General features: G+C 50.1%; 1 protein-coding gene across 1 annotated transcript; it reads right to left on the reverse strand.

Annotated features, from left to right (window-relative positions):
- Positions 1–253: 253 nt before the first annotated feature.
- On the reverse strand, positions 254–5,766 carry NXNL1 (nucleoredoxin like 1). The gene is made up of 2 exons (XM_016935446.2): positions 5,149–5,766; positions 254–566 (listed from the first exon to the last, which is right to left on the reverse strand). The coding sequence occupies exons 1-2, from the start codon at positions 5,472–5,474 to the stop codon at positions 254–256; spliced, it is 639 nt and encodes a 212-aa protein (XP_016790935.2). The 5' UTR covers positions 5,475–5,766.
- Between the last annotated feature and the right edge of the window lie 7,207 nt (positions 5,767–12,973).

Below are 12,973 nucleotides of genomic sequence, written 5' to 3' on the forward strand. Positions count from 1 at the left end.
CCCGGACTCAATCCATCCTCCCACCTCAGCCTTCAGGGTAGCTAAGCCACAGGTGCGCGCCACCACACCAGGCTAACTTTTAATTTTCGTAGAGTCAGGGTCTCACTCTGTTGCCCAGGTTGATCTCGAACTTCTGGGCTCAAGCGATCCTCCCGCCTTGGCCTCCCCAAGTGCTGGGATTACAGGCGTGCGGGGGTGGGGTGGGGGTGGAGGTTCATCAACAAACCCCACTCCTCTCCTCCACACTAGGGGGTCAGAACAGCCCCCCGGTCCCGCCCTCCTCCCCACCCCCTCCCCCGGGGTCGCGCCCGCCTCGCGCCGCCTTTTCCACGCGGTACTTGTGGCGGCGCAGGCACTCGGTGAGGCTCCGTGGCTCCTGGTCCTCCAGGTCCTCTGGCAGCTGGAAGTTGCGGTCCAGCACCTCGGCCGCCTCCTGCCAGTTGGCGAAGCAGGCGGTGCCCAGGCGCTGGATCTCGTCGGCGCCGTCGCGAGTGAGCACGTCCCCGTCCGGCTTGAGCACCACGACCGCCGGCAGGCGCTCCACTGAGAACTGGCGCCCGAGGTCCCTGCGGAGCGGGCAGGTCAGTCTGGACGGATCCACATCCCTGATGCTGAACCAGAGAGCCCCACATCCCTCCTGCCAGTACCTAAAGGCAGCGCCTTCTGTGTGCACTGTCTCTTGCCGGGCACTGGGTAGGTGCACACGAGGACCAGGACAGGGCCAGACACTTTGGTCCCCGCGCTTTGTCTCCAGCACCCCAGGCATGCTCCAACCTCGGGGCATTTGTGCTGGCTGTGCCCGCGTCTGGAGCGCTCTCCTCAGACATTTGCAGGCTAAGACCCTGTAGTATGGAGACCTCACATCGCAAGACACAAGGTCTTACTACATTTATTTGTAGTAAGACCCTGTCTCTACAAATAAATAAATAAATAAATAAATAAATAAATAAATAAATAAATAAAGCAGGGTGTGGTGGTGCGCTCCTGTAGTCCCAGGTACTCAGGAGGCCGAGGTACCTGGGACTTCTGTCGAGAAGTATCCCTTGAGCCCAGGATTTCGAGGCTGCAGTGAGCTATGATTGCACCACTACACTCCAGCCTGGGTGACACAGCCAGATCCTGTCTCGAAAATAGAATAAATAACATTCCAAGGCAGTGTTTTTCTCCAAAGTGCCTTTCAGCACCCAACATCATGTATGGTTTTTAAAATTTCTCCTGCTTGGCCGGCGCGGTGGCTCATGCCTGTAATCTCAGCACTTTGGGAGGCTGAGATAGGCGGATCACCGGAGGCCAGGAGTTCGAGACCAGCCTAGCCAACATGGTTAACAGTTCTTAATTCAGCCTGCTGCATTCTTCCGTGGCCCTTTTCCAGGCTGCCACAAAGAGAACCCATGATACTTACAAAATCCCATGAGTAGATTGCCAGGTTTAGCAATTAAAAATATAAGACACTCACAGGAGATCGAGACCATCCTGGCTAACACGGTGAAACCCCATCTCTACTAAAAAATACAAAAAATTAGCCGGGTGTGGTGGCAGGCGCCTGTAGTCCCAGCTACTCGGAGAGGCTGAGGCAGGAGAATGGCGTGAACCCGGAAGGCAGAGCTTGCAGTGAGCCCAGATCACGCCACTGCACTCCAGCCTGGGCGAAGAGACTCCATCTCAACAACAACAACAACAAACAACATATATATATGACACTCCCTCTCTTAAAAAAAAATAAAAATTGGAGGCTGGGTACAGTGGCTCACCCCTGTAATCCCAGCACTTTGGGAGGCTGAGGTGGGAGGATTGCTTGAGCCCAACGGTTTGAGACCAGCTTCAGCAACATAACGAGACCCCATCTCTCTCTATTCTATATATAAATACACACACTAGTTAAATTTGAATTTCAGATAAACAATGAATAATCTTTTAGTGTAAGTATAGCCAAATGCATGGGACATACTTATACTAAAAGAAAGATTATTCATTGTTTATCTCAATTTTTTTCTTTTTTTTTTTTTTTTTAGAGACAGAGCCTCCATCTGTCACCCAGGCTAGAGTGCAGTGGCGGGAACACAGATCGTGGTAACTTCAAACTCCTGGGCTCCAGTGATCCTATAGCGTCAGCCTCCTAAGTAGCTGGGACTACAGGCTCGTACCACCACACCTAATTTTTTTTTAAAGTTTTTGTAAAGATATGGTCTTGCTATGTTGCCCAGGCTGGTTTTGAACTCCTGGCCTCAACTGATCCTTCCATCTCTGCCTCCCAAAGCACTGGGATTACAGGCATGAGCCACCGCACCCAGCCTGAAATTTCATTTAACTGGACATCCCGTCTACGGGGGATGTGGAATGGGAACTGCCCAGATAACATACTAGTCTGGGTGAATGTTTTGTTGAGAGGACCCTGTCTCAGACAAGGTCAGCATTTGTCTGCAGCTGGCGTCTCTGCCCCAGGGAAGGAAGTGTTGCTAGCGTCAGGGAGGAATCTCCTCAGCTGCCGAGGGCAGTGGGCAGGATTCAGTGTCCAAACTCTGATGATGTCCAAATTCTGATGATGACCAGAAACTTCCAACTTGTTGAGTAACAAAAGGCGTGACATTGGGAAAATGTCATGAAGTCTACAACTCACTTTCAAATAATTTAGCACAAACTATACACGTATGCATATACGTGTATATAGACACGTATTTTTATTGTAGACAAAGTGTATACGTGTATATAGACACATATTTGTATTGTAGACAAAGTGAATATGGCAAAATGTTAACAATTGCGATGGGTTTCATTGTACACTTCTTTCAACTTTTTGCTATGTTTGAACATTTTTTTAAATTTCTTTCTTTTTCTTTCTTTTTTTTTGTGACGTAGTCTCGCTCTGTTGCCCAGGCTGGAGTGCAGTGGCACGATCTCGGGTCACTGCAAGCTCCGCCTCCCGGGTTCACGCCATTCTCTTGCCTCAGCCTCTCCGAGTAGCTGGGACTACAGGCGCCCGCCACCACGCCCGGCTAATTTTTTGTATTTTTAGTAGAGACGGGGTTTCACCCTGGTTTCGATCTCCTGACCTCGTGATCCACCTGCCTCGGCCTCTCAAAGTGCTAGGATTACAAGCGTGAGCCACTGCGCCCAGCCTGAACATTTTTTTCATAATAAAAAGTCAAGCTATAATACTGTTTCATTGGGCAGCTCCTTTTGTAAATTTTTTAAAAGGATCTTTTTAATTTTTTTTTTTTTTTTTTTGAGACAGAGTCTCGCTCTGTCACTCAGCCTGGAGTGCAGTGGTGCGATCTTGGCTCACTGCACCCTCCACCTCCCAGGTTCAAGTGATTCTCGTGCTTCAGCCTCCTGAGTAGCTGGGACTACAGGTACCCAACACCACGTCTGGCTAATTTTTGTATTTTTAGTAGAGACGGGGTTTCACCATGTTGGCCAGGTTGGTCTTGAACTCCTGACCTCACGTGATCCACCCACCTCGGCCTCCCAAAGTGTGCTGGGATTACAGTCATAAGCCACCGCGCCAAGCCACCTTTCATAATTTTTCTTTTTTATAATTTTAGAGATGGGAATGGTGGTGTCTTGCTGTGTTGCCCAAGCTGGTCTTCAACTCCCAGCCTCAAGCAATCCTCCTGCCTCAGCTTCCAAAAGTGCTGGGATTGCAGGTGTCAGCCACCATGCCTGGCTGGACATCTCCTTATAAAGCTTGAATCCGACTACCTCTCCCTGTGTTCTAATGTCCACCATGGCTCCCTGCTACCCTGAGGATCATGTCTATACTTGTTAAGGTGGCTCTGCACCACAGACCTGTCACACCTAAAGAAGATTATGACAAATGCGTGGGCAGTAACAATAACACTGTAAATTTGATCTCTCCGGAATTACCTACAGTCTCCCTGAACTGGTTGTTCTTTCTCTGACAGCCTCCAAGCCTTTCTGCTGTGCCCTCTGCCTGGAACCCCTTCCATTTCCTCACTCTCCATCCTCCTATCTTTCTTCTCATTGGAGTCTCCCTGTATTTTATTTATTTATTACATTTTTCAGTTTTTATTTTTATTTTTGAGACAGAGTCTCACTCTGTTGCCCAGGCTGGAGTGCAGTGGCACCATCTCGGATCACTGCAACTTTCGCCTCCTGGATTCAAGCAATTCTCCTGCCTCAGCCTCCCAAGTAGCTGGGACCACAGGTGTGCGCCACCAGGCCTGGCTAATTTTTGTATTTTTAGTAGAGATGGGGTTTTGCCATATTGGTCAGGCTAGTCTCGAACTCCTGACCTCAGGTGATCTGCTCACCTTGGCCTCCCAAAGTGCTAGATTTACAGGTGTGAGCCACCGTACCTGGCCTTATTTTTTTAAGAGACAGGGTCTACCTGTGTTGCCCTGGCTGGAGTGCAGTGGTGCAATCATAGCTCACTGCAGCCTCAAACTCTAGGCTCCAGTTATCCTCTTACCATAGCCTCCCAGGTGGCTAGGACTACAGGCATGAGCCACCGTGCCCAGCTAGGGGTCTCTCTTTAAAGCCACTTTTTTGGGGAAGCATCCTCTGACCCTGGAACCTCACCAAGGTTTCCCTCATTGTATTTCCACTTTGTGGCCTAGCTTTGTCCTCTGAGCACTACTGCAGTTCGCTATTATATATTTGTTTTTTGATTTTTTAGACAGAGTCTCCCTCTGTCACCCAGACTGGAGGGCAGTGGCGCGATCTTACCTCACTGCAGCATCTGCCTCCCAGTTTCAAACGATTCTCCTGCCTCAGCCTCCCAAGCAGCTGGGATTACAGGTGCCCACCACCACGCCTGGATAATTTTTGTATTTTTAGTAGAGACAGGGTTTCACTATGTTGACCAGGCTGGTCTCAAACTCCCGACCTCAGGTGATCTGCCCACCTCGGCCTGCCAAAGTCCTGGGATTACAGGGTTAAGCCACCACGCCCGGCCTTGCTATTACATAGTTGAGTCTGTCTTTTGCATCTGTTCCTCTCACTCGGCTCTAAGCTCCCTGGGGTGGCATGGAAGCCGGCATGTGGAAGTGGGCACCCCTGTCTGTACCCCCTAGTTCCCAGTATATGGACTGGCACACAGGGGCTGCTCATTCACTCTAGTTAGAATGGATGCTTCACTTTCAGCGAACATGCCCCCTCCTCCAGGAAGCCCTCCCTGCCCCTCCTCACCTCCTCAGATCATCCTCAAAGGGCAGGAAAAGCCACTTCTTTGGCATGTCCTTGAGGAACAGGTCCTGCTGCTCCTCCGTGGAGTCCTGGGACACGTACACCAGGGCCAGCTGAGCCGCCCGCAGTACATAGAACTCATCTGTGAGCCGCACGAAGAAGTCCTTGAGGATGGGCACGAAGGCCTGGCACTGTGGACAAGCCCCGGCACCAAAGAACAGCAGCACCAGCCGGTTCTCCAGCCTGCGACTGACCTCAGCCTCCGTATCCAGTTCGTCCTGGTCGCTATTGTTGCGGATCAGGATGCGGCCAGAGAACAGGGAGGCCATGGTAACCTGGGTTGGGTGCTGGGGACAGCGCGGTGTGTGGTCCCCGGTCTGCTGACTGGCTCCTCTCCCAGAAATAGAAATCTTTAGGAAACCAGCTTAGGACTTCACTAATCTGCCTAAACCTTGACCTGAGGGGCCTCTAAGGGCGGGGGGCAGGGCTCTGTGTGGCCCTTCTCAGGAGAGAGCCACAAACGCATTAAGAAAACACGTAACAGATGGGCACAGTGGCTCACGCCTGTGATCCCAACTCTTTGAGAGGCAGAGGTGGGAGGATCATCTGAGGTCAGGAGTTTGAGACCAGCCTGGCCAACATGGTGAAACCCTGTCTGTACTAAAAAATACAAAAATTAGCCAGGCGTGGTGGTGGGCACCTGTAATCCCAGCTACTTGGGCGGCTGAAGCAGGAGAATCGCTTGAAGCCAGGAGGCGGAGGTTGCAGTGAGCTGAGATTGTGCCACTGCACTCCAGCCTGGGCGACAGAGCGAGACTCCATCTCAGAAAAAGAAAGAAAGAAAGAAAGAAAAAAACCCCAAAAAACCGTGTAGCAGACAGTGACTCACGCCTGTAATCTCAGCACTTTGGGAGGCTGAGGCAGGAGGATCACCTGAGACCAGGAGTTTGAGAGCAGCTTGGGCAACAGCGTGAGACCCCATCTCTATGAAAAAATTAAAAACTTAGCTGGCCATGGTGTTGTCATGAGCCTGTAGTCCCAGCTACTCAGCTGAGATGGAAGGATCACTTGAGCCTGGGAGGTTGAGGCTACAATGACTGCACTACTGCACTCCATCCTGGGTGACAGAGCAAGACCTAGTGTCTAAAAATAAAAAATAGGCTGGGCATGGTGGCTCACGCCTGTAATCCCAAAGCTTTGGGAGGTCAAGGTGGGTGGATCACCTGAAGTCAGGAATTTGAGACCAGTCTGGCCAACATGGAGAAACCCCATCTCTACTAAAAATGCAAAAATTGGTCAGGTGCTGTGGCTCACGCCTGTAATCCCAGCACTTTGGGAGGCTGAGGCAGGTGGATCACGAGGTCAGGAGATCAAGACCATCCTGGCTAACACAGTGAAACCCCGTCTCTACTAAAAGTACAAAAAAAATTAGGCGGGTGTGGTGGCGGGCACCTGTAGTCCCAGCTACTCGGGAGGCTGAGGCAGGAGAATGGCGTGAACCCAGGAGGTGGAGCTTGCAGTGAGCCGAGATCGCGCCACTGCACTCCAGCCTGGGTGACAGAGTGAGATTCCGTCTCAAAAAAAAAAAAAAAAAAAGCAAAAATTAGACCGGGTGTGGTGGCTCATGCCTGTAATCCCAGCGCTTTGGGAGGCTGAGGCAGGCGGATCACCTGAGGTCAGGAGTTCGAAACCAGCCTGGCCAACATGGTGAAACCCCATCTCTACTGAAAATACAAAAATTAGCTGCTCGTGTTGGCACATGCCTGTAATCCCAGCTATTCGGGAGGCTAAGGCAGGAGAATTGCTTGAGCCTGGGAGGCAGAGGTTGCAGTGAGCTGAGATTGCACCACTGCACTCCATCCAGCCTGGGCAACAGAGTGAGACTACATCTCAAAAAAAAAAAAAAAAAAGCAAAAATTATCTAGGCGTGGTGGTGCATGCCTGTAATCCCAGCTACTTGGGAGGCTGAGGGAGGAGAATTGCTTGAACCCAAGAGACGGAGGCTGCAGTGAGACAAGATTGTCCCACTGTACTCCAACCTGGGGGGTAGAGTGAGACTCTGTCTCCAAAATAAAAATAAAAAAATTTAATATCTGACTTTTTTGTATGTATATTTTTTGAGACGGGGTCTCACTCTGTCAAGGTGCCCAGGCTGGAGTGCAGTGGTGTGATCATGGCTCACTGCAGCCTTGACCTCCAGGGCTCGGGTGATCCTTCTATTTCAGCGTCCCTGTTAGCTGGCACTAGAGTTCTGTGCCACCAAGTCTGGCTAATTTTGTGTATTTTTAGTAGAGATGAGGTTTTGCCATGTTGCCCAGGCTGGCCTCCAAGTCCTGGGCTCAAGCAATCCTCCAGCCTCGGCCTCCCAAAGTGCCGGGATTACAGGCATGAGCATGCAACTGGCCACACCTTTTCATAAATATATTAAATCACATTGATTCACATGGACTCCACTAGTTACTTCAAGGCCTAAGTCAGGGTGAGCATCTGTGATATTTTAGGGTGTCTCCTATGATCAGGATGTGATATGAAATTATCTTTGATTTCCACAGGGGACAAAGTTCCAGGGCTAGCCAATGTCTGCATTCACAGTGAGAGGACCTGATGAATTCCAGTTAGAGGCTAATGAAATGGGCCGGGCACAGTGGCTCACGCCTGTAATCCCAGCGATTTGGGAGGCCGAGGCGGGAGGATCACCTAAAGTCAAGGAGTTCAAGACCAGCCTGGCCAACATATAATGAAACCCCATCTCCACTAAAAAAATACAAAAATTAGCTGGGTGTGGTAGTGCACTCCTGTAATCCCAGGTACTCAGGAGGCGGAGGCAGGAGAATCGCTTAAACCCGGGAGGCAGAGGTTGCAGTGAGCTGAGATCACGCCACTGCACTCCAGCCTGGGTTACAGAGTCAGACTCTGTCTCTGAAAAAACAAAACAAAACAAAATGGGGGGACTGGGCGCGGTGGCTCATGCCTGTAATCCCAGCACTTTGGGAGGCCAAGGCAGGTGCATCACGAGGTCAGGAGATTGAGACCATCCTGGCTAACATGGTGAAACCCTGTCTCTACTAAAAATTAAAAAAAAAAATAGCCAGGCGTGGTGGCGGGCACCTGTAGTCCCAGCTACTGGGGAGGCTGAGGCAGGAGAATGGCATGAACCCAGGAGGCAGAGCTTGCAGTGAGCCGAGATCGCGCCTCTGCACTCCAGGCTGGGCGACAGAGACTCCATCTGAAATAAAAAAAGAAGAAGAAGAAGAAGAAGCGAATGTATTTTTTTTTCTCCATCCTCCTGAATTCTGTCTGGACCACCCACACCTTAAGATTGTAGATGTGTAGGTGTAGAAGCCTGAAAGTCATGGACATTATATTTTGCATCTCCAACTCCAACCCTGTCAAAGTGTAGAGACTAGTTCTGACCCCCCCTTGAATCCAGGTAGGTTTCATGACTTGCTTTGACGTATCAAATGTGGTGGAATGGGCTAAGCGCGGTGGTTCAGCCTGTAATCCCAGCACTTTTGGAGGCTGAGGCAGGCGGATCACTAGAGGTCAGGAGTTCAAGACCAGCCTAGACAACAATGGTGAAACCCTGTCTCTACTAAAAATACAAAAATTAGCTGGGCATGGTGGCAGGTGCCTGTAATCCCAGCTACTCAGGAGGCTGAAGTGGGAGAATTGCTTGAATTCGGGAGGCGGAGATTGCAGTGGGCTGCGATCGCGCCATTGCACTCCAGCCTGGGAGACAGAGCATGACTCCGTCTCAAAAATAAATAAATAAAATAGAATGTGGTGAAATGTGTGAGTTTCAAAGATGTCTTCATTTTATTTTATTTTTCAGAGACGGGGTCTCGATCTATCATTCAGGCTGAAGTGCAGTGGTGCAATCATAGCTCACTGTAGTCTTGACCTCCTGGACTCATGGGATCCTCCCGCCTCAGCCTCCTGAGTAGATGGGACTACAGGTGCATTCCGCATGCCCGTCTAGTTTTAAATTTTTTTGTAGAGGTCGGGTCTCACTCTTTTGCCTGTGCTGATCTGGAACTCCTGGTCTTAAGCGATACTCCTGCCTTAGCCTCTCAAAGTGCTGGGATTACAGCTGTAATGTGCCTGGCCTGAAGAGTATCTTTAGTTTCCTTCTGCGTCTCATTTTACTCTTGAAACTCTATTGGGACCCCATGTAAGAAAGCCAATCTAGGCAGGGCAAATTTGCTCATACCTGTAATCCCAGCACTTTGGGAAGCTGAGGCGATCAGATCTCTTGATCCCAGGAGTTCAAGAGTAGCCTGGGCAACATAGCAAAACCCCCTCTACAAAAAAATACAAAAATTATCTGGGCATGTTGGTGCACCTGTAGTCCCAGCTACTTGAGGGTGCTGAGGCTGGAGGATGACTTGAGCCTGGGAGGTCAGGGATGCGGGGAACTGAGATGATGCCTCTGTACTCCAGCCCCCAGGCAATAGAGTGAGACCCTGTCTAAATAAATAAATAAATAAATGCAAGCAGATCTAGGTATGGCACAGTGGCTCATGCTCATGTTTGTAATCGCAGCAATTTGGCAGGCCAAGGCAGGAAGATAGCTTGACCCCAGGAGTTCAAGACCAGCCTAGGCAATGTGGCAAAACCCTGTCTCTACAAAAATTAGCCAGGTGTGGTGGCACACGCCTGTGGTTCCAGGTACTCGAGAGGCTGGGGTGGGAGGCTCTCCCTCCTGAGCCCAGGAGGTCAAGGCTGCAGTGAGCCGGGATCGTGCCACTGCACTCCAACGTTGGCCACAGACTGAGACCCTGTCTCAACAATAAAAAAGAAAGAAGGGGCCGGGCGCGGTAGCTCACGCCTGTAATCCCAGCACTTTGGGAGGCCGAGGCAGGTGGATCATGAGGTCAAGAGATCAAGACCATCCTGGCCAACATGGTGAAACCCTGTCTCTACTAAAAATACAAAAATTAGCTGGGCATGGTGGCACATGCCTGTAGTCCCAGCTACTTGGGAGGCTGAGGCAGGAGAATCGCTTGAACCCGGCAGGAGGAGGTTGCAATGAGCCGAGGTCACGCCACTGCACTCCAGCCTGGCGACAGAGTGAGACTCTGTCTCAAAAAAAAGAAAAAGAAAGAAAGAAAAGAAAGAAAGAGAAGGAAGGAAGGAGGGAAGGAAGATAGAAAGACAAAAGAAAGAAAGAGAGAGAGAGAAAGAAAGAAAGAAGCTCTAGTCCAGGGCTCTGTGCCTCTTGTCTGTAGAGGACTAGGAGGTAAACACTTTCATCTTTGAAGTCCATGTGGCTTCTGTTGAGAACCATAGCTCTCATCTTTCCTCCTTCTGTAGTGGGTTGAACTACAGGCTCCCCACAAAAAGATAAATCCATGCCTTCGCCCCTGGAACCTGTTAATGGGACCTTGTTTGGAAGAAGGAATCTTTGCAGGTGTTACTTAGTTAAGGATCTTGAGATGACATCATCCTGGATTATCTGAGTGGGCCCTAAATCCAGTGACTGATGTTGTAAACGGGAGCGTGACCGCTGAAGCACAGCATCACAGGGGCACGTTTAGGCCTCCGGATGGCTGCGGGCGGGCCTGACTAATGTCAGGCCTTCCACAAGAGGTGGTGGAGCAGAGTCTTCTCTAACTCCCCTGGGGAAAGGGAGACTCCCTTTCCAGGTCGGCTAAGTAATGGGTGCCTTCCCAGGCACTGGCGTTACCGCTAGACCAGGGAGCCCTCTAGTGGCCCTATTCGGGCATGACAGAGGGCTCACATTTGTCTTCTGGTGACTTCTCACCGTGTCCCTTCAGCTCCTACCTCTGTATAGGTTATATAATTGTAGAACAGAGATTATTTTAATATTGGAATAAAGAGTAACGCTACAAACTAATGAATGATTAATAATATTCATATATAATCATATCTATATTCTATTTCTAGTATAACTATTCTTATTCTATATATTTTGTTTATTATACTGGAACAGTTTGCGCCCTTGGTCTCTTGCCTCGGCACCTGGGTGGCTTGCCGCCCACAGAGGTGATCAGTCCAAGACCACCCGGCTAGAAACGAGCAGAGAGCAGTTTGGCCCAGAAGCCTGAGTTTTACTCCCTGGTCCACATTTCAGTTTCCTGGGGATAGGACAGTCCCCAATCCCTCATCTGAAATCCCTGGCGACAGCTGTGTTTGTGAATTGGGAGATTTTGTATTTTAGGAAAACAACTGGGGGCAGAGGCTGCTGTATACCCGTGCTGTTTTAGGGGGCTCAGAAAATAATACCCAGGCCGGGCTCAGTGGCTCATGCCTGTAATCCCAGCACTTTGGGAGGCCGAGGTGGGGGATCACTTGAGGTCAGGAGTTTGAGACCAGCCTGGCCAACATGGCAAAACCCCATCTCTACTAAAAATACAAAAATTAGCCAGGCACGGTGGTGTGCATCTGTAATCCCAGCTACTCAGGAGGCTGAGGCAGGAGAATCTCTTGAACCCGGGAGGCAAAAGTTGCAGTGAGCTGAGATTGGGCAACTGCACGCCAGCCTGGGTGACAGAGCAAGACTCCGACTGAAAAAAAGAAAGAGAGAGAGAAAGAAAGAAAGAAAGAAAGAAAGAAAGAAAGAAAGAAAGAAAGAAAGAAAACACCCCAAAATGAAGATCTCAGAAGCAAAAGTTTTTCTCTGACCTTCTGCCCTCTTGTGTCTCAGATCTATTCTCCCCCAAGGCTGGCCATAAAAACTAGAATCCCTCTTTCCCAAGGTAGGTTTTAGAAACTAGAACTCTTGGCTGGGTGTGGTGCCTCACGTCTGTAATCCCAGCACTTTGGGAGGCCAAGGCAGGCGGATCGCTTGAGATCAGAAGTTCGTGACCAGCCTGGTCAACATGGTGAAACCCTGTCTCTACCAAAAATACATAATTAGCTAGGCTTGGTGGCGTGCGCCTGTAATCCCAGCTCCTGGGGAGGCTGAGGCAGGAATCGCGTGGACCCAGGAGGCAGAGGTTGCAGTGAGCCAAGATTGAGACATTGCACTCCAGCCTGTGTGACAGAGTAAGATTCCATCTCAAAACAAACAAACAAACTGGTAAGATGGAGGAGGAAAAGGGAGGAAAGGAAAAAAGGAAGGGGGGAAGAGAGGAGGAGGGCAGGGAGGAGGAGAGAAAAGGGCAGAAAGGAGAGAAGGAGGAAGTGGGGTAAGAGAAGAGAGAATCAGAGCACAAGAAAGGTGGAGGGAAAGTTTAGAGAAGAAAAAGGAGGAGGAGGGGTAAGAAGAGAGGAAGGAGGAGGGAAAGGAGGAGAGGAGGGGAGGAGGGACAGGGAACACTCAGCTGACATTTATGAATGAATGAATCTCAATTCCAAGTAAGCATGACAGCTCCAGTCCTCAGTTTCTTCCTTCTTTCTTTGTTTCTTTCTTTCTTTTCTTTCTCTCTCTCTTCTATTTTTTTTTTTTTTTAAGACAGGGTCTTGCTTTGTCACCCAGGCTGGAGTATAGTGATGCGATCTCGGCTCACTGGATCCTCTGCCTTCCGGGTTCAAGTGATTCTGCTCCCTCAGCCTCCGGAGTAGCTGGGATTACAGGTGTGCTCCACCATGCCTGACTAATTTTTGTATTTTTAGTAGAGACGGGGTTTCGTCATGTTGGTCAGGCTGGTTTCGAACTTCTGGCCTCAAGTGATCCACCCAACTCGGCCTCCCAAAATGCTGGGATTACAGGCGTGAGTCACCACGCCCAGCCTGCCCTCAGTTTCTTTACCTGTCAAATGGGGTGATCACAGCGGTGCTACCTGGCTAGGTAAGAGTGCAACTGCAGTTACTGGTCATTGCTGACTCTTTCAGGCCCAGAAAGCAGCAGGCCAGTGGCTGGCTC

This window comes from Pan troglodytes, chromosome 20 (genome assembly GCF_028858775.2).
Source record: "Pan troglodytes isolate AG18354 chromosome 20, NHGRI_mPanTro3-v2.0_pri, whole genome shotgun sequence".
Classification (NCBI taxonomy): domain Eukaryota; kingdom Metazoa; phylum Chordata; class Mammalia; order Primates; family Hominidae; genus Pan; species Pan troglodytes.